At 46.7% G+C, this 24,378-nt stretch overlaps 1 protein-coding gene across 2 annotated transcripts in view; it reads left to right on the top strand.

Moving 5' to 3' along the window:
• Eif4e3 (eukaryotic translation initiation factor 4E family member 3) overlaps positions 1 to 24,378 on the top strand; it is a 66,963-nt gene that overhangs the window by 17,932 nt on the left and 24,653 nt on the right. Inside the window, exons 2-3 of one of the 2 annotated variants that reach the window (XM_034511849.2) lie at positions 3,789 to 3,939; positions 21,151 to 21,223. Coding sequence is in view for 1 of the 2 variants with exons in the window: in XM_034511848.2 (XP_034367739.1) it covers positions 6,579 to 6,703; positions 21,151 to 21,223 (198 nt within the window). In the remaining variant the exon portion in view is untranslated. Of the gene's footprint in view, positions 1 to 3,788; positions 3,940 to 6,516; positions 6,704 to 21,150; positions 21,224 to 24,378 lie in introns of those variants that run through there. The other variant, XM_034511848.2, reaches the window with a different exon arrangement.

The raw sequence follows: 24,378 nt of genomic DNA, 5'->3' as shown, positions 1-24,378 counted from the left end.
CCTCAGGGGCTTCAGCTAATTGAGGCTTTGAGAAACATGAATTAACTGGCCATTTCCTAATATGCTGTGCTATTTCCTGATATGTTTGCCTAGTAAGTTTATATATATTTTTTTTAATCAAGATTTATGTTCTCAGGCTGTGATATCAGGGGGACCTGATGGTGAGCCACAAGCCTGCTTCTAACTGATCAGCTGCTACAAGTTCTCCAGGGCAGGATACTGGGATATAACATTCAATGCTCAAACCAGGACAATCCTAGGTAAATGAGATGGTTGTTCCTGGTATGCAGACTTTACCAACTCCCCCAGGGGGCAAAAAAGAACACTTCATGGAAGATCCGGCTCCAGCGGGAACTATCTGAGGGGACAGTGACAGACTACTTTGCAGTCACCGCAAAGGTCCTTGCCTTACTTGGAGTTCCTAAGGCTAGGCATGTGACCGTTATTTCTGAAATTGTCAGGGCTCTGTTTTTCAAACAACAAAAAAAGAGTTAATCCCCAGCATCCCTTTTGCCAGAGTAAGTGTCCTAAGGCTCTTTGCATCCCTGGTTGGCAGTGCCCTGCATCTCTTTGTATCTCACACAGCAGAACTTCTTTCCCTGGCCCTCAGAGGACAGTTAGAGATTGTGAAGGGGGGGGGGGGGGGGGAGGAAAAGTCTCAGGTATTACTGAGGAGACGGAAGGACCACAGTGTGAATAGGCCAATGGGTCAGGAGATCTGATGCTCCCATGAGTCAGACAGGTGCTGAGAACTGGCCTGCAGGGGTGGGGAGGGACCAAACCTGTCCCCAGGAGCTCATGGTGGCGCTGAGCTTAGATACATGGAGGGAATAGGAGCAGGCTTGCTTGGATCACAGACATTTTCAAATATATTCAATATAAATTTACATATTTTCAAGAATATGTAAATAGAGGTGTGTTTACGTACCTTTATTTATATACACACGTGTATGTATCCACATACATTTGGAAATAAACTTCCAACTGCTTTCGGAAAGGTGGGAGGAGGTGTGGAGGATTCAGGCACTAGACTGGAGAATTCAGACCTCAGCCTGTGAGAGACAGCCACTGGGGCTTTGAACAAAGAAGGAATAAAACAAAGCACATTGTAGGGGCCAACATGCTGTCCATAGACAAGAGGAAGAGTGGACACTGGAGGCAAGGCAGTCCATATGACTCCGGTACCCTTTTCAGATCCTTACCAAGTCTTACTGGTGTGCCAGCAGGTGGCAGAGCTGTGCAGGGTTCTGGGACATAGTATTTGGAGGAGGGTGCACTGTAGATTCAGGAAGCTTGTAGCATAGTCCTTCATAGAAATAATCCGGAGGACGCTTTACATTCAAGTGGAAGCTTGGGGCAAAAGACAGAGCCAGCTATGAGGAGCAGAGGGACTGGCTGGTCAATAAAGAAACAGACACACAGTTGCTCAGTGGCCCTAGAGAAGTTCTGAGGGCAGGAAAAGAGGCAGCTCTGGGATGGACAGACACAAGGAATTTGGTCCTGTTGGCTTCCGGAAGGAGTATAGCTTGTCCTGAGAGTAGCGAGAGGTCTGAAGAGCCGCAGGGCATGATGGGATCAGCGTCTGGAGGCTTAGACCTGGGTTACCGTGTCAGCGGTTTAGAAGACAGGGTTAAAGAAAGCTAGGCTGGCTGAGAGTGTGACGCAGCTGTCCATGATGTCCTTGGCTGAGACTCAAGGAATGAGGAGCAGGGGTTGGGTGGCATCCTCGTGAAAGAAGGAAGACAAACTCAGAAGGTATAGGGAAGACAGGACAAGGCCCACAGCGGGCAAGTGAGTGGCTATGGAATTCAGAATCCCCTGCCTCAATGCCACCTGTTCTATGCCCAGTGACTAATAGACTGCACTCTTCATGGCAAATGCTTGTCCAGGTGTACCAAGTCCTTTACTTATCTTTTCATTGGCAGCTCAGAACCAGCCCCTCGGGAACCATTAGATCCTGGGTCAGTAACACTGGTTGAGCTTTCTTACTGTGTGTATCTTATAAAAGAGGGCAGTCCTACCAAAGGCAGCTCATCTCACTGTCTCGTTGTCTTAGGTGAGGAATTTGGGGCTCACCAAATTTAATGTCCATGGATTGCAGTTAAAGCCTAGTTCAGACTCAGGTAAAGCAACCGCTGTTAAAGCACACTGCAGTCTCCTCTCACCCTACCAGAGGCCCAGACTAGTTTCATGGTGGTCCTCCAAGCCATGGCTTTAGGACTGAGCAACTGTGAACAGTGGCTTTGTTAGAGACTCTATGCACGTCTGTGCCCCAGGCTTGTGCCTTCTAGCACCTTGTGTCTGTAGTCTGAGGTCTGCCACCTAGTGGCCACAGACATCCGTTTTCTCTTTGGAGTTCCTAGGTGGAAGACAGGCAGGCTGGCCTATTTATAGCACCACAAACTGTAAACAGGAAACTTGTCACTCTCAGAAAAAAGAGCCCAGCAATGTAAACAGCATATTGCCAGTGAGGGCCTGCACCCATCCGACAAACAATTAGCAAGTGAGTACAGATCCAGCCATATACTTACATGCATCCTGGTCACTGCGACACAGGATTCTCCTGTCTATTGTTCGCTGGTGAGCTCAAGAACCTAGGGTAGTGACATTTGCATAGCAGATCTTGCAAGCATTCACTGGCTGGAACGCTGGCAGCATCTTTGTGATCGCCCTGTCATGTGTTCGTTTTCTCGTTTAATGTGGCTTGCGGGATCTGGACTGTTAGATCTGGACTGGCCCATTTCTCACGTATAGAACCTTGGCACATGTGACGCAGACTTTCTGTCCTTTGAGACTCAAAGTTTAACTGCTAAGATCTACTCTGTGCTGTTTTGTATGTAGTATTGCCACTATATAGACACATGGTAGAACTCACACCACACAAAAACAAAAAAACAAAAACCAAAAAACAAAACAACCAAACCAAAAAAAAAAAAAAAAACCATCACCACCAACAACAACAAAAAAACAAAAACAAACAAACAAAAAACACCAGACATTACACCCATGTTCTGGCTCTAAAGTATAAGGTTTCTCCCCTGTACTGTGGGATGCATAAATAAAGGGAATGTCCCTTGTTTGTCCTGAACTGTGTATATGCATGGTCTTTCCACACATCCTTCATTGTTGGAGGAGGGGACTGAGTTAGCATCCTTGTCTTCTCTTCCAACTCCAACATTCTACTGTTTCTGTGCCTCCCAGGGAGCCGGATATGAGTGGAAGAAAGAGGACCACTTGTTACTAGGCAACCAGCACCCACCTCACCCATGTTACCATGGTGATGATAAAAGTTGGGCTGATGGGATTACCAGCTCCTGCTAATTGCACATGAGCACTCAAGGTCTCGGTCTCTTGCTTGCTTGCTCACTGGCTTCGACTCTCTTGTTCTTCTAGGCACTATAGAGAGACAGATTCTCTCTCATCTATGGTTCTCCTGGGGCATCCCTGGTATACTAATGGAAAGCGACTAGAAATGGACTGGCTGTGCCTCTGAGTAGCTGTGTGACCTTGGGCAAGTTACCTAGCTTCTCTGGGCCTCCATTTCCTCATTTGGAAAATGAAGGGGTTGGAATGCAGTTCCCCTTCGAAGGTTCTTTCCAGCTCTCAAATCCTTTGAAGCCCAGGGAGCATGTCAGGGGAACAGACTACACTGTTACCAGGCAACCAGCAGGCACCCTGCCCAAGTTGCCTTGGTGACTGGATACTGGAGGGGAGGGGAGTCACTGCTGCAGCTAATTGCTTAATTATTTATGAGTGCCTCAAGTCCTTTCTGTTGTTTTTGTTGCTAGGGGCTGTGGGGTCACCTTTTCCTCTCTCCTGCCACCCCAAGGCATCTGCATTGTGTGTTATGCAATGAGAGAGCACCTTGGCCTGGACCTCAAGCAACCCAGACCCACGTTCTAGTTCTGCCTTTGTCATGTCCTAGAGCAATGGTCTCAGGTAAGTCAACTCACCTCTCTGGGCCTCGGAGTTCCCTTTCTCATAGCCTTGTGTTTGTTTAGGGAACACAAAGTGCCCTGTCTACCTGGAGGCTCTGGCTCCTGCCATCTGAGAAGCGGGGAATACAAGTAAAATGTCTCTAACGTGTTTTCACTGAAGTCTAATTTTGAAGCATAATGAGAATCAACATGTGTTTGGTGGGAAGGGGTCAGAAGTGCTTGGCATCTTCTCTCCTGTCCTTAACCATGTCGCCTGAACTCTTTGTTAACCTAAGGTCATTTATATTTTACTCACTGAGTGTCACCAACTTCCCAAGTGGACCTCAGGCCTTCACAATATAAGATGCAGACATGCAGTTAGGCCATTGAAATAAAAACAGAAATAAACGTAAAACTACAGAAGCTCCTTCTTCACTGATGAATATCCATGTCATGATCCGGCAACACATGTAATTTTGAGGGCCTTAGAGGCCGAAGCAAAGGGGTTTGATATGTAACGCAGAAAAACTTTCAGGCTCCTTCCGGTCCTGAGTCCTAAAAGGAGTTTATTATGTGGCTTTTTATCTCATAGGCACTGTAGATAGTCATGTAAAGCTAGTCCTTTCTGGCCGAGCAATTATTACAGGGTCTGAGGAAAAATCAGACTATGAGAGTTTGACTAGTTGTGATCATTAGAAAGCATCCATCCTCTTCACTGATGCTTTAGAATTTCATACAGATAAATGTCACTGAGTCTTCAGAGTCAGGCGCTATTTATAGCTCACACACATGGGTATGTGCTTATCTTGTACAGCTTGGCAACTTGGATCAGATTTTTAAACGCAGGCAGCTGTTCTCATCCTCCAAACTCACCCTGAAGTGAGCCTGTACGGATGAGGATGTAATTATGAAGATGCCCAGTACGGGTTTACTCAAAAAAGAGAAGAGCTAGAAAGTGCACACTGTTGTGGGCCGCTGCGTTACTGTGAGTCCTGCTCACACCCTGGGTGAGGTAGATCTGTGTGTCTTGATATGGAAGCTATTCAGAGACATAATGTCAAATAAGAGAACAAAGTGCAGCATTGATGTGAAATGCGTCTGTTTCTTCTATAAAAAGATTTGGAGATACAGTTTATAAATTGAGATGTACGTTTGTATGCACACACGTGTATTTTTCTAGAAGCTGTTAGCAACAATTTCCTCTGAGAGGCAGATTGATTGTCTTGGGAGAGACTGAGACCTCCTATTTATGACCTATTTTTACTCTTCGGACCTTTATTTTTTATTCAGATGTACAGACCAGTCTGGCAGTGGAAATCCTCTTAACATGCCTCTTTTGCCATGTACAAACCATGTGACATTGGGGTTAACCTACCTCTTCTGTCCCTTATCTTTAAGATCGGTGGATATCTTCCACATGACATCATTTAAGGGCCATACAAGCTAATAGGGTAAAGCTCTCCCAAAGGCTTTAATGACGTCACAGGTGTGCTTTTTTTTTTTTTGTATTTTGAAGAGGTAAAGAAAGATTAAACAACAAATGCATATGACCAGGTGGACCCTGGTATTTCAGGGATGGAGACTTGCTCAGACAGTCACATTTCCAGAACCTTGTTACGGTCCAAGAAGGGGTCACAAAGCACACAGACTGTTCTGTCGTTATTTTATCTTGCCTTGGCTAGCTTGTGGGAGGATATCTGTCCTGGGTTCAAGACAAGCTGTCATGAACCCATCAAGCCCCCATCAACCAGCTATCCTCTCAAGCAGAAAGGAAAATAAAGGCTGGTCAGGTAGAAAATGGATGAGTTGATCAACTGCAAGTCCCCAGCTGCTGGCGGCTGGAATTGTACCGCATGCCTCCAGGCCTTTGCCTTTCTCCAGAAGACAGAGTTAACTGAGGCCTGGGAGGAGCCTTGCCCGAGTGAACTCAGCAGTCTCAGGGTTACAGTAACTTCCTGGATTTTCACAAGCGTAGGCTATGAGTGCAGAATTGCAGCTCCCTCTCTCTCCCTCTGCTGGGCTTGGAGGCAGACTTGGAGAACTTTGGCTGACTGAAGATTCTCTTGAAAGCTGGGCATTCTGTTGGCACATTCTGACTCCAGAGATGGAAGGAAAGTAACCTTGTTTCCACTGTTAGGAAACTTTATTCTCGCCACTAGGCATGCACACAGCTTCAGTGCAACTCTATGGCCTCAGTTGCCTTGTTTCTGCACCCTCAGACACTGGAGTCTCTCTATCTGTTCGGCCATTGGTCCTCTCTCCATCTATCTGTCACATCCAACTGTGCTTCCATCTGCCCTTCCATCTCTCCGTCCCTCCTCTAGCCATCTGCCAGCCTTCCCATCCAGCCTTCTGATTGCTGGTATGTCAATCCACCTCTCCTTCCTCTCTCGCACTGTTGGACTCTGAGACTCCATCCGCACTGATCCGTTGGCCGGACCTTCCATCTGTCCTTGGCCCCAGCTGCGGGGCTAGCCGGGTGACTGCTCCTCTGCCCTTCTCCCTCGGGTCCTCTGCTCCGGGCGCGGGCCCGGCCTTTGTTGGACTGGGGCAGGGCCGAGGCCGGTCGGGGTGGGGCGCGGGGCGGGGCGGGGCGGGGCTGGCGCCGGGAGACTACTAGGCGCTCGGGTCCGCTTGTCCGCGGCCTGGCAGGCGGAGAACATGGCGCTGCCCCCGGCTGCCGCGCCCCCCGAGGCTAGCGAGCCTCTCGGCAAGGCTCTGTCGGTACTGCGGCCGGAGCCGGGCGGCGTCCCGCTGCACTCGCCCTGGACCTTCTGGCTGGACAGGTGAGGGCCGCGCCCCGCCGCTTTGTCTCGGCCGCGTCCTCGCCCCATGCGCGCCGCTGCCAGGGGGCCTCGCGCGGACGCAGCAAGAGTTCCGCGCGTCCCCGATAGTGTCCAGCCAGCTGGGCAGGGAGTCGCTGCCGACCGGGGAAGGCTGCCCCGCGTATCCCTGGGGTGCTGGGCTTGCTCGGGACGTGACCTTTGCGTTGACAGCAGTCAGAAAGTCGGCCAGCGGCAGGAAAGCGCTGGGACCTCGCTACGGGCACCTGCACCCTCAGCCCCGCAAGGGGTCTGGAGAAAGCTGGGGCTTCTGTGATACAGGACAGCTTTGCCGGGACAGTTCCGGTGGCCTCGCCTCTGTGAGGTCTCAGATCCCTGTCCAAAACAGAAACTTCTCACACATCCTGTATCTCCATCCTGCCTTGTTTTTCATCACAATGCTACCGCGTTCTTGCAGTGTGAACTTAATTTTCAGTTATCGGGCCCTTCATCTCTTGCTCTGAGAGAGATTTATGGAGCAGGAGGCCTGGCTTTTGGCTGCATGCTGAGTCCCAGCACCTAGAACTGTGCCTTAGTGGTAGTAGAACTACTAGTTTTGTTGCGTGGTTAGATGGCGTGGCTATTCAGCCCCTTCTTAACACCTGTCATCTGTGCCGGTAGGGTAGTGATAGATCAAGTTGTTTCCACAAATGTGCAGGAATTTTGATGAAACTGTTTACCATGGTTTAAGAGTTAGGAGGAAATGTATGTGACAGTTTCCGGAGAGACTTAGTTTTATACTCCACACGGATGTTTTCTTTTGTTTTTAGCTTTGCACCAATGCCTGCAAGGTTAAAAAAAACTGATATACATGTTTTAAGCGAAGACAGTTCTTTTCCTGACAGATTAGTCCCCTACCTCTAAGAATTTACACCTGGAGCCAGTTTGTTTCCTTGGGGACACAGAGAAGTTGGGGATGGGAGAGATTTGCAAAAACATTTTCACTTTCATTCTGAGTTTCCAGAATTTGGTTGTCATAACAGGAGTGGTTTTGGGTTTTGGCAGTCATTAGCAGAATGAAGTCATGTCTTTGTTTTCAAAGGTGTCCTCTAACTGTGGAGTTGGTACCTGGTATATGTTTTCAAGGTGTACAGCCAGGTTTGTGGTCCAAACTAGAAACAGGCTTGAGAGAGCTTCACTTTCAGTAGATTAGGTTTTAGTCTGTTTAGAACAGCATATATTCTAAGGTGTCAATCCAGTATGTCCAAGTGTGCTTTAACGAAAACATATAATGTCTTCTAACATAAGACTATGTAGGCTGGTAGTGTAGCTCAGTGGTAGAGCACATGTGTTTCAGGAACCAGACCCAGGGTTCAATTCTCAGCCCTGGGCAGAGGGAGGACTGCCCCAACAATAGATCGCTTTAGTAAAAGTACAAACTACGTCATTCTTATATTGATTTGCACTCCCCCTGCCGCTAAGAAGTCAATAAATGAAATGTGTTATTTTTGTAGTGTCTTAAACCTTTAATAGAAATACTGTATTCGTTCAGAAATTATAACTAGTTCCAACTTTGTGCCTGATCCATCATCTCGTAATTTTTATTGAACCTTATTTTTCTTCTCTGAGAGCCCTACTGTATTTATTTATAGAGGCTCCAGATCCACCCCCAGGCACACTTGGGAAGAACACCTCAGGTTCTGGAAGTTAAGTTGGAATTTTCTCCCAGAGAAGGAACACTGCAGAGAGTAGTGGGGTTCTTATGAGACCTGCAGGGCAGCCTTCCCTCAGTCTGGAGAGCCACAGTGTCGTCCAAAGGCCGCCTGCCACCTGCAGCTTCCTTCTAGCTCCTGTCTCAGGAAGTCCTACCTTACAGCTGACTGTATGAGCACCTTGCCCAGGCTCGCCCAGCTGCATTCCCATGTTAAGTGAACGCAGCCATGGCATTTGTTGTACCGGGCTATTGTGATTGATGAATGTAAAGTACCAGGTAGGTGCCTAGTGTGGAGTAAGAGCTTGCTTAATATGTTTCAGCTGATGGGGTAGAGGAGCAAGCTGGCTGGGTTGGTAAACCATTCCGCACACACTCGGACCTGCATTTCTCCAGCCTTTGCCCAGGGCCCAAGTAAAAAGCCAGGCATAGTGATATAGCACTCATAAGTACTCATGCCGTACTTATGATCTCAGTACTGAGAAGGCAGAGACAGGCAGTCCCCTGATATCCATTGGCTACCCAGCCTAACCTTATATGGCCTATGCTCCAGCCTAATAAGAGAACCTTTCTGAAGAGGACCAAAGCAGATTGGGGGGGGGGGGGAGACACTACTGAGGAAAGATACCTAAGGTTGACCCCTGGCCCACACATACATCACTAATCTGAGTCCAGTAGAAAGAAGCCAGCATCCTAAGTTCATTTTCCGTCCAAGCAGATTGGAGAATCCTTGGGAAATTATTTGCATTTTAAGTAGCCAACTGCAAAGCCAAACCTTATTTGGCTGAAGTCAGTGGGCTACGTGGCTAAGAATGTAAGTATATGGGTTAGTGCACAGGATGGAAAGACTGCCCTTAACTGGGTATCTAAACTCTGCTTGGTTCTTGGGTTCTTCCCTTCCACTCCCACTAGTGTCTCTGCATGTTTCCTGGTCACTGTGTGGTGATCTCCTGGCCCCTGTTTCTCACAGGACCCAGCCCTTGGGCCTGTCCTGCACAGGACTGCCACTCAGACACAAGGAAGGCTTGTAGTTCCAGCTGAAGCAGGAGGTGACAGAACACCACAGGCGGATCCTGCAGCCTCTGTCTGCCCTGCACGTGCACTGTGCCACCTTTTCAGTGGCCCTCACAGTTCTCCCCTCACAGTGTCTTCTGGGCTTAGATGTGAGCAGTTAACAGTTAATGTCATCTCTGTCCTTCCAGTTTTTCAGCACCCCACCCCAAATCCTGGAGCCATCTATAGCTACCCTTGCCCAGAGCAGAAACTGAAGAGTAACTGGAGACTACACTCTTCAGCTCTGTCACTCTCCCTCCAGGCCACCTTGCTGCTTCTCCAGTGTCCCAAGCGTGGGCCTTTGTCTGTGCTGCTGCCATTGGTGTTGCTCTCCACGCCACCTTCCCAAGTCTGTAGTCTGCTCTTTTGTGTCCTTCCTGGCAAGACCTTCCCTCATCACTGATGTTGAAGGGTACACATGCCCCCACATGCGCACCCCGAGTCCCCGATGTGTTACATCTTGTCTCTAGGAATCCCACCATTGGCTGGTGGCCTTTATCTAGAACGTGAGTTCTGACCGTGGTTGCTCACTTCTCAGCTCCTAGATCTGGCGTCGTGTTCATGGTGGTGTTGAATTTTTCCCATAGCAACTGCACTTTCCTGTGGTGACTCACTTCACTCTTGCACAGGTCTGTAAGTCTCCCTTCGCTGTCTTCTCAAGTCTAGACACGTATAGCCAAGAGCCAGGAGGTCGGCAGTTTGGATGCTTTTCTGATTACTCCAAACTGGAACTGATTTCTCTCCAGTGTCTTTTCTGCTGACCCATGTTGTTCCTCACTGGACCACCAGCACCTCAAAGTGCCATTTCTGGCTGGTCCTTGCATCTTCTTTCCTAACTATCCTGCTTCATCTATAGCTATCATTCTGCAAGCTTAGTGACTGACCCTTAGCAAACTCACTAAAATCTAAGACATCCCCTCCTCTACGTGAGCCTCTCTCAACTCTTTCTGCTGGTCCTGGTCAGCTACAGCTCCAGGAACATTGAAGCTTGCCTAGGTATCTGCCTGGTACCCGGGCTCCTCCCTCTCCAAGCATGCCCTGTCTGGGAGGTAACCCTTCTGCACATACTGCGCCTACACCCAATCTGCCCATCATAGCCTCTCTTTTACCATGCAGCTGTTTTCTTCATTTCTCTCATGCCCCTGCTGAGGTGTGTATGCTCAGATGAAGTAATGTTCTAGATCTCTACCTGAATGGTGAGGGGTGTGGGGTGTGTGTGTGTGTGTGTGTGTGTGTGTGTGTGTTAGATATCAGTCATAGTGGGTTTTGCTTCATTTTGTTTTTCAAGACAAGGTCTAATCATGTACCCCAGGCTAGCCTTGAACTCACTATCTTCCTGCCTAACCCTCTGGAGTGCTGGAATCTCAGGCATGCACTACCACAGCTGGCAAACAAACCAACCCTTCAGTTTTTGTTTGGTTTGTTTTAAAGGAAAACCTTAAGCTCACAGGTTATAGTAACAATGTATGTTTTGCTGTCTCATTTGAAACTTTCCCTTTGATCTGGCAAAGCACTGCCAATTCCAAACCACTGCCATTTCTCTCCCGTAGTGGCAAACTTCTGATGCCTGTCTTGAGTGGATTAGGGACTTAGTGACCTTTATCTCCCGAGCTCCTGCTTTTGGGGATGCAGGATGTCTCGTGGTTTACCCTGAAGACCTGGCTAACTCATTCTTGCTTGGTCATGATGCTTATGCTTATGTCCTGCTGTTCTTTGGTTTTTCTACAGCATTTCTTTGTAGGCAAGTGTTCTATTACAGATAGTTGACCTCTTTTATCTTATTCTTAATGCTGAGATGTTTCAGCCTTCAGGTCTTCAGGCCTGTGACCTAAGGGTGTGCCTGGCACATAGCAAGCATCTTGTATTTGTGAACTTCTGTTGTTGTGATCTACTATTATTATGTGTATGCGGGTTTACTTACATGTATGTCCTTAGACCACATGCATGACTGGTGCCTACAGGGACCAGAAGAGGTTATCAGATCACCTAGTATTGGAGTTAAAGATGGTTGTAAGCTGCAGTGTGGGTGCTGGGAATCAAACCCAGGTCCTCTGGAAGAGCAGCCAGTACTCTTAGCTACTGAGCTATCTGTTCACCCCCGAACTTCTGTTTTGGTTCACAAAAGTGGGCCATTATCTACATCTGCCACCAATCCCAATCCATTCATCTTAGCTGCAGCAAGTTTGTGTGTCTGAAAGTCTAGTTTTCTGACTCTTACATCAGAATCACCAGCCTGTGCTATTAGAACCAGCTTGCACCCTGCCCAGGACCTGTTGAGTAAGACCTCTGAGTACAGAGGATGAATGCGCCTCATCACAATGTGCCCTGTATCTGAACTGGAATGTTACTATGTATGCATTGATCCTATGAGCTGAGCATATCGGAGTTCAGTTCACTTAGAATCAGAGAGTAGAGAGCGTGGCCATGACCACAATGGGCTTCCCTCAGAAGGTCATCTCACATACCACATGCTTCAGGAGCACAAGTGAGAATCCCAAGGCAAGGAATTCTGAGGTATCCACCTTACAGAGTGTGATGCATCTTAATGCATTCTCATGGTGTGATCCATACCCATAAATCTGGTACACAGAGGTGCTGCCAGGCTTGCAAAGAGAGACCCCACATAATCTCTCTTCGTTGAGTGGCTTGCATGGGTGAGGTCAACAGAAGACACGGGAAAAGGCAGACTGACGTTGAGACCCCTCCTTCCCCGTTCTTCCCTTATACCTCTACAAACTCTCTGCCTGATGGTTTCATTTTTGTAAAAGGTTCAGCATTGATCTGTTTGGCAGTTAATGCCCTTCCCTGAGGGATGGTTACACAGCCTCTCCACATGTGAACCAGTGAGTGCATCTTGTAGAATGGCCCAGGGCCTTCAGTATCCTTACTCTGAAAAGTTACTCATCCTTGGTTGGTAGTGCCTACTCGAAACAAAACAACAACAAAACAAAACAAAACAAAAGAGACTTTTTTGTTTGATTGAGATAGGGTTTCTCTGAATAGCCCTGTCTGGCTGTCCTAGCCTCAAATTCTGTCTTCCTCTGCTTCCTGAGTGCTGGCAGTCCCTAGGCAGCAGTGTGGTGTGAGGATACTTCAGCAGCCAGGCTGCCTTAGTGGCGTCTACGGACCTGTGTTGTTCCTCTCCACTCCACTTCTGGCCCTAAAAGATTAATTGTAAGTCAAGATGAAGAGTGCCATGGCTACTGACGAACAGGAAGGGCAATGCTTGGAAGCAGGGAAAAATCAGAGCCAGATAAACACGGAGAAGGCTCGGTAATGCGGACAGCTTCGGCAGATGTATTGCTGTCAGCAGCAAGCTCGGCCCCTTTTTGTATGTGACTCTCAAACAGGAAACTGGTGTAGCCGCAAGCCACAGATCTATCTAAAAGTGATTAAAATGAAATCATCTTTAATGGAGTGAATGATGTACGAGGGGCATGCTTAATCACGGTACTGGGCCTGTGTGTGTTTTCCTCTGACAGCTGATGTAAATTGCTCGGGAAGGCTGGATCCAGCAGACACATCCCTGGCTTTGAAGTCTTTTTCCCTTCAGATTTGTTCTCTCGGCTAAAATGAAATCGACTCCTGTAGGACATTTGACTATTGTCACCATTCGTGTCTTTCACAAAGTGTATGTGTACCGGGCATATAATTGGAGACATTGTACTATACAAACCATAAACTGCCCTTTCCCCATCTTACTCTGTTAATGACGTACTGCGCACTGTGTTAATATGACTTCTGTGTATTAAACAGTGCCCCAGGTGCTGCATAAACTCAAACGTAAGATTCTCATGATACAGCAACGGATGTCCCAGAAACATTTTACAGATGAAAATGTTGAGGTCAACCAGCAGTGCAGGGGAGAAGCAGAATTGAAATAAAGTACTGGGTGACCATACAGTGACCACAAGACCCCTACTAGTGCTTCCCTAGGGATAGAAACAGTGAATGGGACATCATTCACTTGTGTCATATCATGTAGTCGTGTAGACTTAGAAGTAAGCTCTTAATTTCATGTGCATGTGTGTGTTCTCTCTCTCTCTCTCTCTCTCACACACACACACACACACACACAGAGAGAGAGAGAGAGAGAGAGAGACAGACAGACAGACAGACAGACACAGTATTTTTTAATGTAGAGAATAAAAAGAGCCCTGTCTAAAACCTCATGTCCAAGCCCCTGGACAGGACCATCCTCCACAATCAGTAATGCCGTTGCCTTGGTGATGTCTTTGTGTGGTATTCAGGGCTCTGTTAGAACAGTGGCTTTTACATTTTGCTTAGATGCGCCTCCTCACTGGACTTTACCATAAAGGTGTTTGCTTTGTTTATGATGATTTTATTCAGATGATACAGGGCCAGCATGACTAGCAGGAGTATTAGAAACCCCAGGGACTTAACATGTCTGGGAACTAGGGACTGAACTTGCCTCTAACAAGCTTCCAGGTGCTGCTGCCTGTGGACTGATGACACTTCAGGTGACCAGGATGCAGGTAGCATGTGGGTAACCTTTACAACACTTCTGTTTTGTGAGAAGTCTCCCCAAGTATCTAGGCGGCTGGGGAATGGTGCCATGGGTAAGATTGTTTTGGTGGAACTAACTCCAAGGTCCTCCTGCAGTGGCCATGATTTAAAGGTGCACCTCATGGATCGTGTTCATCTTGGATGTCTGAGTTGAGGATTGCAGGGTGTGGTGTTTGGGTCTATGCTGCATGCAGGGTGGGTTCCTTCAAGGGCCACCACTGACAAAAGATGTCAGCCAACTGTGGCTCAAGTGTCAGCTCTGCCACTGCCAACTGTGTGTCAGTGAGTGAGTTCTTGTACCAGCTCAACCTTCCTGGTCTTATCTGCCAAGTGGAGTCGGAACATGGCATGTACACGTGCAAAAGACATGTAATCCCTTCAGTCACTGTCCCACAGTTTCTTCTAAAGGAACAAGAAGGCAATGTGCTTTCAGACATTTGAGAAATCAGTCAAGAGAGTATATTCTTGTGAAGAGTCTCAGGGATCTGTTTGAGTGAGTAAATGTGGTTTGTGAATATTAAAACTTTGTACTCAAGTGGTGCTTGGGAATGGTTTGAGTAGAACAGTTGGTCTAGTATCACTAGATTCCCGGTGTCCTCCTGACTCTCCAAATGAGAATTTTTTACCAATTTTAAAAAGAGAATCTTAGGATCCATTCTCTATTATCCTGTTAAGTTAGAGACACAGGAGATATATATATATATATATATATATATATATATATATGCATGCATGCATGCTTAGGATTTGATCTTAAGTGACATCAACAGCTCTCTAACATCTTCACCTTAATCATTGATTTGGCAGGGCCCAGATCCCTTCTGCCTTAACCAATGGTTTCTTAAGTAACTAAATTCATTCAGAGACAGTCTCCACCATGGCTGCAGCCTAGGACTGAGAGAGCCCTAGGTGGGTGTCCTCTCTGCAGGTGAAACACAAGAGGCCCTCAGCTGTTTGTGTGGCCTTTTCTTTGTTTTTGGCTAGTGTGTCCATACTGAGGGCTTTCTTATCATCTGTGTCCTGTTCTGACTGTCTGTCTGTCTGTCTATCTGCAGTCAACAGGAACTACTGCTGACTAGATGCATTTAGATGCACTGTGTAAGAGAAATTTCTATCCAGCACTGGCTCCTGTGTCCAGGCAGCAAAGGTAGGGGCTGTCTCTAGAGAGGAGAAGCAGAGGGTGAGGCTGGTGGCAGAACAGGGAAGATTGAGTATAGAGAGCTATTAGTCTCCATAGCTTTCCTGCTCCTGTCCCTCCCTCAGTGGCCTTTTTGGGTGTGCTGGCTTTCTCCTATGCCGACCCCTCAGCAATGCTCTAGAATGTTCCTCCTCCACAGCTATGCTACTTGTGTTGCCAGGCATCTGTGCCTTGCCTGCTTCTGTGTCTCAGTGTCTCACAGTGTAGCAAAGGATGGAGAATGTGTAGAGAGAGATAATGTAGGAGCAGGAGGGAGGGATTTGCCGTAGTATCTGCTCTGTGGTTCACCCTGCTGATAGTGATTTTATCAGGAGATTGAGAGTAGTCCTGGGAGATAGGAAGACCATGGCATCAGAGGCAGCACACAAGGAAGATTCCAGGCGAGCGTAGGTTATGTGATCAACCTGGCAGAATTGCTTTGAGAATCAGAGCTAATACACACGTAATAGAAGGAGGTTGAGATTACATTATAGCTGTTAAGTAGAGGGTAGACTTGTCTAGAACAATTCAAAATCTAGACTCTGGCCCACTGGGGGCCTTTATCTCTCCAGTACTGCGTTCCCAGCTCCAGTACTGTGTTGTAGGGAGGCTCATATATGCAGGGAGGAGAGAACCAGAATACAGGCCCGATCTTAGGTTGCAGAATGGCCCATACCTGTGGTCCTCTGGAAATGGCCACAATTTGCATGTGTACTCCTTTGTCAGCTTTCTTTCCCATCTCTTCTTTTCAGGGAAAATAAAGCAGTTCCAAACTTTGTTTCTTTGCCTCCAGGAGCCTGCCAGGGGGATGTTTGGGGATGGGGGATGAGATTCAGAAACAAAGATGTCATGTGTAGAACATACAGTCCAAGGGCATTGCCTAGAGTGATCATCACTGTGGCTTCGACTCCAAAAGAGGTAGAAATAAATGTTTGTAGTATGATTAATGATAAATCCCTCAGGCTCTTTCTACACTATGGTTTTTTTTTTGTTTTTTTGGTTTTTTTGTTTTTTTTTGTTTTTTGTTTTTTGTTTTTGTTTTTTTGTTTTTTTGTCAGAAGCTTCTATATTGTGAGGCATTATGGAGGTTCACCTGCTGACTTACAGCAACACAAAATGCCTTCCAGTATTGCCTTTAATCTCCCGGGCCACAGCCATTCCAGATAAGCACCCAGGTCTGCAGGCAGAGGGATTTGACTAGTATTCTAGATAGAAGATGCACTCCCTGGTATTGTTAAAGGAAAAATATACAATAAAGATAGATGTTGCATACATGGCTTTAGTAAGAATGTCTCTTGTTTGAAATCTATTCTAGATCTTTGCCCTTCAGTTGCTTATGCAGCAGCAGCCTTCCTCAGTCTGCATTGCCTTCTCAGGAAGCAGCCAGAGACCTAGAGCCCCAACTACTCAGGAGGCTGAGACAGAAGGATTTCAAGTTCAAAGCCAGCATGGACAACATAGTGAGACCCTGTCTCAAAATATTAAATTAAATTCTGAGGATGCAGCCAAGTTTCCTAATGTGTGTGAGGTCTGGGTTTAGCCCTCAGTAATAAAGAAGAAAAACGTCACAATAAATGACAGCACGCCAGTAACTTGAATCAGCAAATCCAGCATACATTGGCCTGTTTACAAGGCAGGCCACTTGAAAACCTTGGCTTGTTTGCCCTTCTAAAATGGGCTCTGTGGCTGTGTCCCAGTCTTGCTGGTTAAGGAAACCTGAGGTTCAGGATGAGGTTGAGACATAACAGTATGTTTTAGAGACTATCAGAATCAAGTATGGTGTATAGAATACCAAATCCATACTGACCAGCCAAACCAACACAGGCCCGACAACATTGCTGTACTAGTCTACAAGACAGATGTTCATAAAACCACCCAGCAGCTAGACGAGCCCTCTGAAATCAGAATCACAACCTACTTCATGAAGTAACTGGAAAACTGTCTATTTTGCCGTCTGTGGGATCAAACACTATGTCCAGAAGTAACCTGGGGGAGAAAGGGTCTATCTTTGCTTAGGGTTCCTGAAAACTAGATGGATTGCACACTCCATCATGGCTGGGAAAGGTATGGCGTGGCAGCAGGAGTAAGAAGCTGGCTGATCACATTTCATCTGCACACAGGGAGCAGAGAACAGAAAGAGGAAGGAGGCCATAGGCCTTCAAATCCCACCCTAGCGACTTCTGTCCAGCAAGGCTCTACTCCCTAAAGATTCCATAGCGTGCCCCAAAACAGTGCCACCACGTAGGTACGGTTCTTCGAACAGGGTTATTTTTTATTCTAATTACCACACCAAGTTTCTGTGGAGCCTGACCTTTCCTTCCTAGCCCTGATGCTGTTAGCCTGTCAAAGACTGGCTGTGGCCAAGCATGTTCCTGTTGGGTGTTGTGAAGACCTTCCCTACCCTGCTTCACTGGGAAGATTATTCTAAACCATCTCTTCTAATCCCTACAGACTCACTCTTGAATCAATAATATTAAGCAGAAGTGGCAGCCTTCTTGAGAACACACCAAGATTCTACCGTAAAGTTTCCTGGAGAAATGGCAGCAAATGGGGCTGGGGAAATGTAGCTGTGCAAGCCACGCCTGTGTGCAAGCCACACCTGGTGGGCTTAGAACCCCACCCCGAGCCCCAGCAGTTGGGAACTGAGACAGCAGAACCCTGGAGACTTACTACAGAACTAATGTATCCCTAACAGCAAACTCCAGGCTCAGTGAAATATATTAAAGACCCTGTCTCTGAAAAATAAATAAATTTAAAATCAGACAGTTATAGGGGAAGATATTTGACATCAGCTTCTGGCCTCCAGGTATGCACATATGAATGAACATAGCACACACACATTCACATACATGGACACATTCCACATACAATCAGAAAAAGTAGGGTTTTTTTTTGTTATTGTTTTGTATTTTTAGAAATACAAGTGTGGGCTGTAGAGATAGTGCTTGTTATGCAAGCATGAAGACTTAGTGCTGATCCCCAGCCCTCGTGTTAAGAGCCAGGCATGGTAAGCATGCCTGCAATCCCAGATTAGCACAGCAGGACTCAGGAGGGTCCCAGGGACTTATGGACCAGACAGCCTCATCAGTTGGTGAGTTGCAGGTTTAGTGAGAGACCCTGTCTTCCAAATGATGGTAGAGAGTGATTGGCGGAGATATCCTGGTCCACGCATGTGCACATACAGAAATGAAAATGTGGAACTGGGTAAGCTCAATTGTAGCGCACATGCTTAGCGTATATGAGATGCAGGTTTTGTAATCGCTGAGACTTGACTGGGTGGCTGTGCAGTGTGGGATAAGGAGAGACCATCACAAGCGCATCATCTGGTTTTGTTAGATGGTTTTGTCCCTCAGAATGTTGCCATGCCTTTCTGAGCCCCAGCGTGCTCACTATAAAATGGTCACAAGCACCACTGCAGGCTCCAGGGGTCCCTGCAGGACTCTGTCACTCAACAGCAGCTGGAGCCCGGCTCCTCACACTGGCTGCCAAACTCTGCTGCTTCCACTGGTGAGTGTATCTTAGTCACTTCCTTCCAGATGCTTCTCCTGAGCTCTGGAGACTCCGCATCTTCAGACACTTGGACACTGAAGCAAAGATCTTAAGTGACTTGTACAATTGTCTCTACCCTAGAGTGTCACGAAACCAGACTAGAGTCAGAAGCTTTAGAAAGCGCCTTAGAGGCCAGGTGCTCCTTAGTGACTTTTGAAAGTTAAATGGGAACCACCACCTGAATGTTGGGTTTGTGTAATTTGTGATGATAGTGTAGAAAGTGAACTCATAAGACACGTACCCTAAACTGAAGAGTAGCTTTAAAAATCAGTGACAACCTCAAATATATAATTTTATTCTACAGATTAAAAAGCTGCAAAATTCATTCCCTACCTTAGGCTCTTGCCTGCCCGCTTCCTGAGTGCAGTTAGGGGTGGAGTCCTATCTAAAGTGCTTGTAGGATCCAGGAATATATTTGCTCCGAGTATGTGGTGGAGCAGTCAGCCAGACGGTACAAAGAAAGAAAAATTAGCTGAATTAAGTGCCAGTTGATTTTCATGTAAAAGCAATAGACTTTCAAACAGTCCATGACTGGGGGGGGGGGAGGGGAAGGGGAGGGGAAGTACTTTTGTTTTTTCTAATGTCTTTATAATCTACAAGCACACTAACCTGCTTTACATACCATATTTATCTGTGTCCAAGTAGAGGCTTTAATAACCACAGTCCAGACCCTCCATGATGCCGGATGAGTTTCTTTGGGTCCAGGCAGCTGTGGTTATCAACAGGGTGTTGCTCCCTATGTGTCCGTCGCCACTGTTTGCTCAGGTCGGGTAGGTACATGATAGCTGGCACAGAAGGGCAGTCACGTTTGTGGTTTTGCTCTTAAGACATAAAGGCCATAGCCTAAAAGCTAGGAGTTATAAAATGATTACTTATTTATTAGAATTTTCCTGCCTAATGGGTAACAAGACATCTTTGCCCTCCAACTAGTTCATACTTGTGTCCTTACTGACTCTAGACAAGTGAACTATATTCGAAATGTCTTTTGATATTTTTATCTGTATATGTATGTGTGCTGGATGGATGTGTGCTACTGTGCAAGCCCACACGTGAAGGCCAGAGGTCGATGATGTACGTCTTCCTCTACTGTTTTACACCTTAGTTTGAGTCAGGGTGGTCTGTCACTGAACCTGGGGTTTGCCATTTCAGCAGGATGACTGACTAGCAAGAGCTTGGCATTCACCTGTCTCCCTTCCTCCAGCACACTGGGGTTACAGATGTCTGTCACTGCCCCTGGCTTTCACATGGATGCCGAGCAAGGGTATGAACGCTGGTCCTAATGCTTACCAAGCAAGCACTTCTCCCACTAAGCCATCTCCCCAGCTCTGATGTTTTCATTGGTCCCGTGGTTCCAGAATGTGGGTGGTGGAGCCGTGTCCCCAGGGCCTTTGCCGTCTTGTCACTTCTGCTTTAGAGATGGTGTGGGGTTTCTCTACATCTTTAGGGTGTCCCCTGACGATAACCTCTGGGACTCTTAGGGTCATTAGGGTCAGTGGCTGGTGAAGGGTGTTTTTTCATACATTCTAGATCCTAGCATGTCTGTTGTGAACAGGGTGCTTTCCTTCTTAGCAGGCCCTTGATTCCTCGCCCACAGCCAGACATAGGCTTCTGAGCATTGTTTGTGTGGTGAAGTGTCATTAAACCTGCTACTGACGAGGACCCCAGTGCCTGTGAGCACAGACTGCTAAGTAGGCAGGACAAAGGAAAAACAGTAGTGCTATAGGTGTGAATACCTCTAGATCTGAACACCTATAGATCCAACAGCCCCATCCCTGGAACTGTACTTGGAAAGCCAGTCAAAGCGCGATCTTTTTTTTTTTTTTTTCCTAGAGGATAAACCTGTAGTGTGTTGCCATCTAGTGGAACATATAGAAACTAGAGATTAATGTATTCTGCCCATACAGTTTTCAAGAGCTCAGGGGGAAAACACTTGAAAGTATTAAGGCAAGAAATGTAGGGGGGAATCAAGACTGACTCTTAATAGTGGTCTCTAAAATAGCTGAATGGTCCTCTGCTTCCACGGGGAGCCCGAGTATCTACCACGAGGGTGTTACGGGGGTTTTAAGCTGACCACAGAGGAGAAGAGCTTTGCATTTACACTGCCAATGGCAAAGCAGACAATTTCTAATCTGAAGTCCTGAACAATGCCTACAAGTTAGTAAGATCTTTTCATGGTTTTTTCACTATGTGATTTTAAAGCTTCCAATACCTTTCTCATATACTTTACCTTTTTTTATCTATTAAATTTCCACAGAATAAATATTTCTGCCTATTAGGAAAAGCAAATACATGCCCTCAGAAAAAAAAGGATTTAAATTCTAGTTGCCACCTATCTTTAGATGTTTGTTTCTGAGGCTCTGAACCTGCACGTAATCAAAACCTGCATAGTTATATTGTAAAATACCTTACAATCACTGACTGGATTTGTTTGCTTTGTTATTTTCCTGATGATAGATCACTCCCTGGTGCCACAGCAGCTGAGTGTGCCTCGAATCTGAAGAAAATCTACACGGTACAAACAGTGCAGGTAAGAGTGGGAAGGGACATACTGGGCCACTGAAGGATACATTAGACACCTACCACCCAACTTTCTACTGCATGGACAGTCCTTGCTCAGCGCTCTGCCCTGGAGTTATTGTTTAGGTCCATCTCCATAGCAACTGTTCATCCATGTACTGCAGAGGCAGGCTTTTTCTGGCCCTAGCTTAAACTTCATCAGCAAAATTTTTCATTGATTTGTAGGGGAGGGAAGAGGAGTGCAGAGCTGATAGTGAAGGTTTTAAAGACATGCATTGTCCCCCTTGGAAACTATGTGTCAACCACACTCTGCTTCTCTGTCCTTTTGAGTTTCTATATAACTGGTACAACAATGGCATCCACCTCTATAAGTCACCATGAAGACTGAGTATGACCACGCTTCCACTGTATTTGGCAGGATATTTGATGTGCAAGAGACCCCCAACAAGTCTGTAGTTCTGTTTGACTTCTCTCTGTCTCTGTCTCTCTGTCTCTCTGTGTGTCTCCCTCCATCTTCCTCTCCCTCCTTACCTCCCTCTCTCTCTCCCTGTGTGGGATGCATTCGTGTGTGTGTGTGTGTGTGTGTGTGTGTGTGTGTGCGCGTGTGCGCGCGCGCGCGCGTGCACGTGCATGTGCAGATACATGCGCATGTGAAGGTCAGAGTCTAACCTTGAGTGTCATTCCTCTAGCACAGGGTCTCTCACTGGCCCAGGACTTGCCTAGTAGGCTAGGTGACCTGGCAGGTATCCACTTGCATTTGCACAGGTATTTCCCCTGCAGCTCACCGTTAGTAGGAGTAGACGTGACCCTACTACACCTGCCTTTTAAATACCAGTGCAGGAGATCTGACCTTTATAAGGTATATACTTTATTGGCTAAGCCACTTCCCTCAGACAGTTTCTAAAAACTGATTTACTTTATTAATCCCGTTTCCCATTTCTTCCCAAGCAAACTCTACCAAGTTTCTCTCCCCTGGTGTCCCTTCCAGCTGCAGGTGCAAGGCTTTTGAAGCTGCATCAAGCCATGCTGGCTACATGTCCTGGGTCTTCCACAAGGCACAGGTTATAAACATTTTTTTCTTCTTGTGGCTCTAAATCTTGTCGCATCTTAGCAATTCAATTAGATAGGCATCCTGTAGGCGCTACTGTAGGCACTAGCACGGACTTTCCTTCCCACATGGGTTTAACAAGTTGCACTTTTTTACATACACAGCCAAGGAGCCTGGGTGGTAAGTGTCATGAGTGGCCCCTGTGAACACAGTCAAATGGTGTAAGGATAGTCCCAGCCACAGGCCATTTCTCATCTTCTTGGGAACGTGACATAAGCATGTGACAAGCAAACTAACAGTGTTTCTAGTGTCACCATTCAGCGCTGAGTGCAACCGTGTGGACCAGCGCAAGAGCCCACAGAGCCAGACCCCTCCGAGTTGGTGGAGCTTCCCCTTCTTGGCAGCTGTTTGGAGAATTTCTTGGTTTTGGCTGTTCTTTCCCAGGAGCCACTTAGGAACCTCAGATCAACTGATTTTAAGGCCCTCCTGAGAAAGGTCTTCAACCCTACTGGGATTTTGTGACAATGGGGGCCTCAGAATGGAGTGTGGGATCCCAGGACAGAGGCTAGAGGGTGATCAACCCACCCCAGCATGGTCACAGTGCACACAGCAGGGGTTGGATTGTTAAGGCTTTCATCTGTTAGGATCCTTAGAGACCAATTTAAAGACACAGGGCTGACACACAGGAGAGACTTTTCTCCATTGTACTGAGATAAAATGAACAGGAGTCGCCATCCAAGTTTGAATGTTTAAAAGCTAACATGCACATGTTCACCTGCATGTCTTCACACCCCCTCCCATCAGACTCTGTTCCCCTGGTTACAGCCACCATTCCTGTTCAGTCTTCCTGTTCAGTCTTCCATCGGAGACTGAATGTGAGTCAAGTTGAAGCACACAGCACCGTTCTCGGCTATATCTGACCTTTCTCCACCAGTCAGTACTGAAGGATGGAGTGAATGAATGACTGAGGTTCTGAAGGATGGAGTGAATGAATGACTGAAGTACTGAAGGAAGGATGGAGTGAATGAATGACTGAAGTACTGAAAGAAGGATGGAGTGAATGAATAACTGAGGTAGTGAAGGATGGAGTGAATGAATAACTGAGGTACTGAAGGATGGAGTGAATGAATGACTGAGGTACTGAAGGAAGGATGGAGTGAATGAATGACTGAGGTACTGAAGGAAGGATGGAGTGAATGAATTACTGAGGTACTGAAGGAAGGATGGAGTGAATGAATGACTGAGGTAGTGAAGGATGGAGTGAATGAATAACTGAGGTACTAAAGGGTGGAATGAATGAATGACTGAGGTACTGAAGGATGGAGTGAATGAATGACTGAGGTACTGTTCTCAGAAAGCTGTATCCACTGGCAGCTGCACCTTACCAGAGGGGCAAAAATTCGGTTCTTGGGAGGTCCATGACCACATCTGAATCTTTGTGTGTATGAAGCACAGACAGATATGCAGCCCATAGATAAACACGGGACTTCCCTGTGATTTGCAAATATTTCAGAGCTGATTTAGAAAGGACTCCTTCAAGATGGCGGGAGGGGACAGCAATGGAAAAGAGGTTGTGAAACACTTCAAGTTCCTTATTTATACAGCTAATGTAAGAACAGTGCTGTTCCATAAGGCTGCCTGGGGAGGGTAAGAGACTAGATGTAGCTCTCTGCGGGGCTTGTGTTTATAAGCCCTCGAAGCAGGTTGTCAGGTGTTTCTAGGTTACCGGAGTCTGCTCCTTTGCTGGCTTAAATGCTGGCTATAATTCAGGATAGTCACAGTGCCATAGGTGGCACTCAGTAGCATGTGCACACTTTTCTTTCTTTTTAAAATCTCTATATACCTTATTTACTCATCTTCAAAGCAAGAATAATCATGATAGAGATTTTCACATGCTGAGGTGAGGATGGGATAGTCCGCTGCACAGTAAGAGGCTGATGCCACGAGTACGCTTCCATTTTATCACCCGTCGCCTCACGCTGCTGGTGCAAACACCTCTAAGTCACGTTTTATGTAAGAATATTATATACCACCACTTCACAATTACTCATGTCAAGCGGGGACTCCCCTGGTGACACCACTCAAACCTTTTATTTATAAAAACAAATTTGACTTGC

This window comes from Arvicanthis niloticus, chromosome 9, assembly GCF_011762505.2.
Source record: "Arvicanthis niloticus isolate mArvNil1 chromosome 9, mArvNil1.pat.X, whole genome shotgun sequence".
Lineage (NCBI taxonomy): Eukaryota > Metazoa > Chordata > Mammalia > Rodentia > Muridae > Arvicanthis > Arvicanthis niloticus.
Note: the sequence above shows the minus strand (reverse complement) of the source record. Positions and strands in the feature narration are given on the sequence as shown.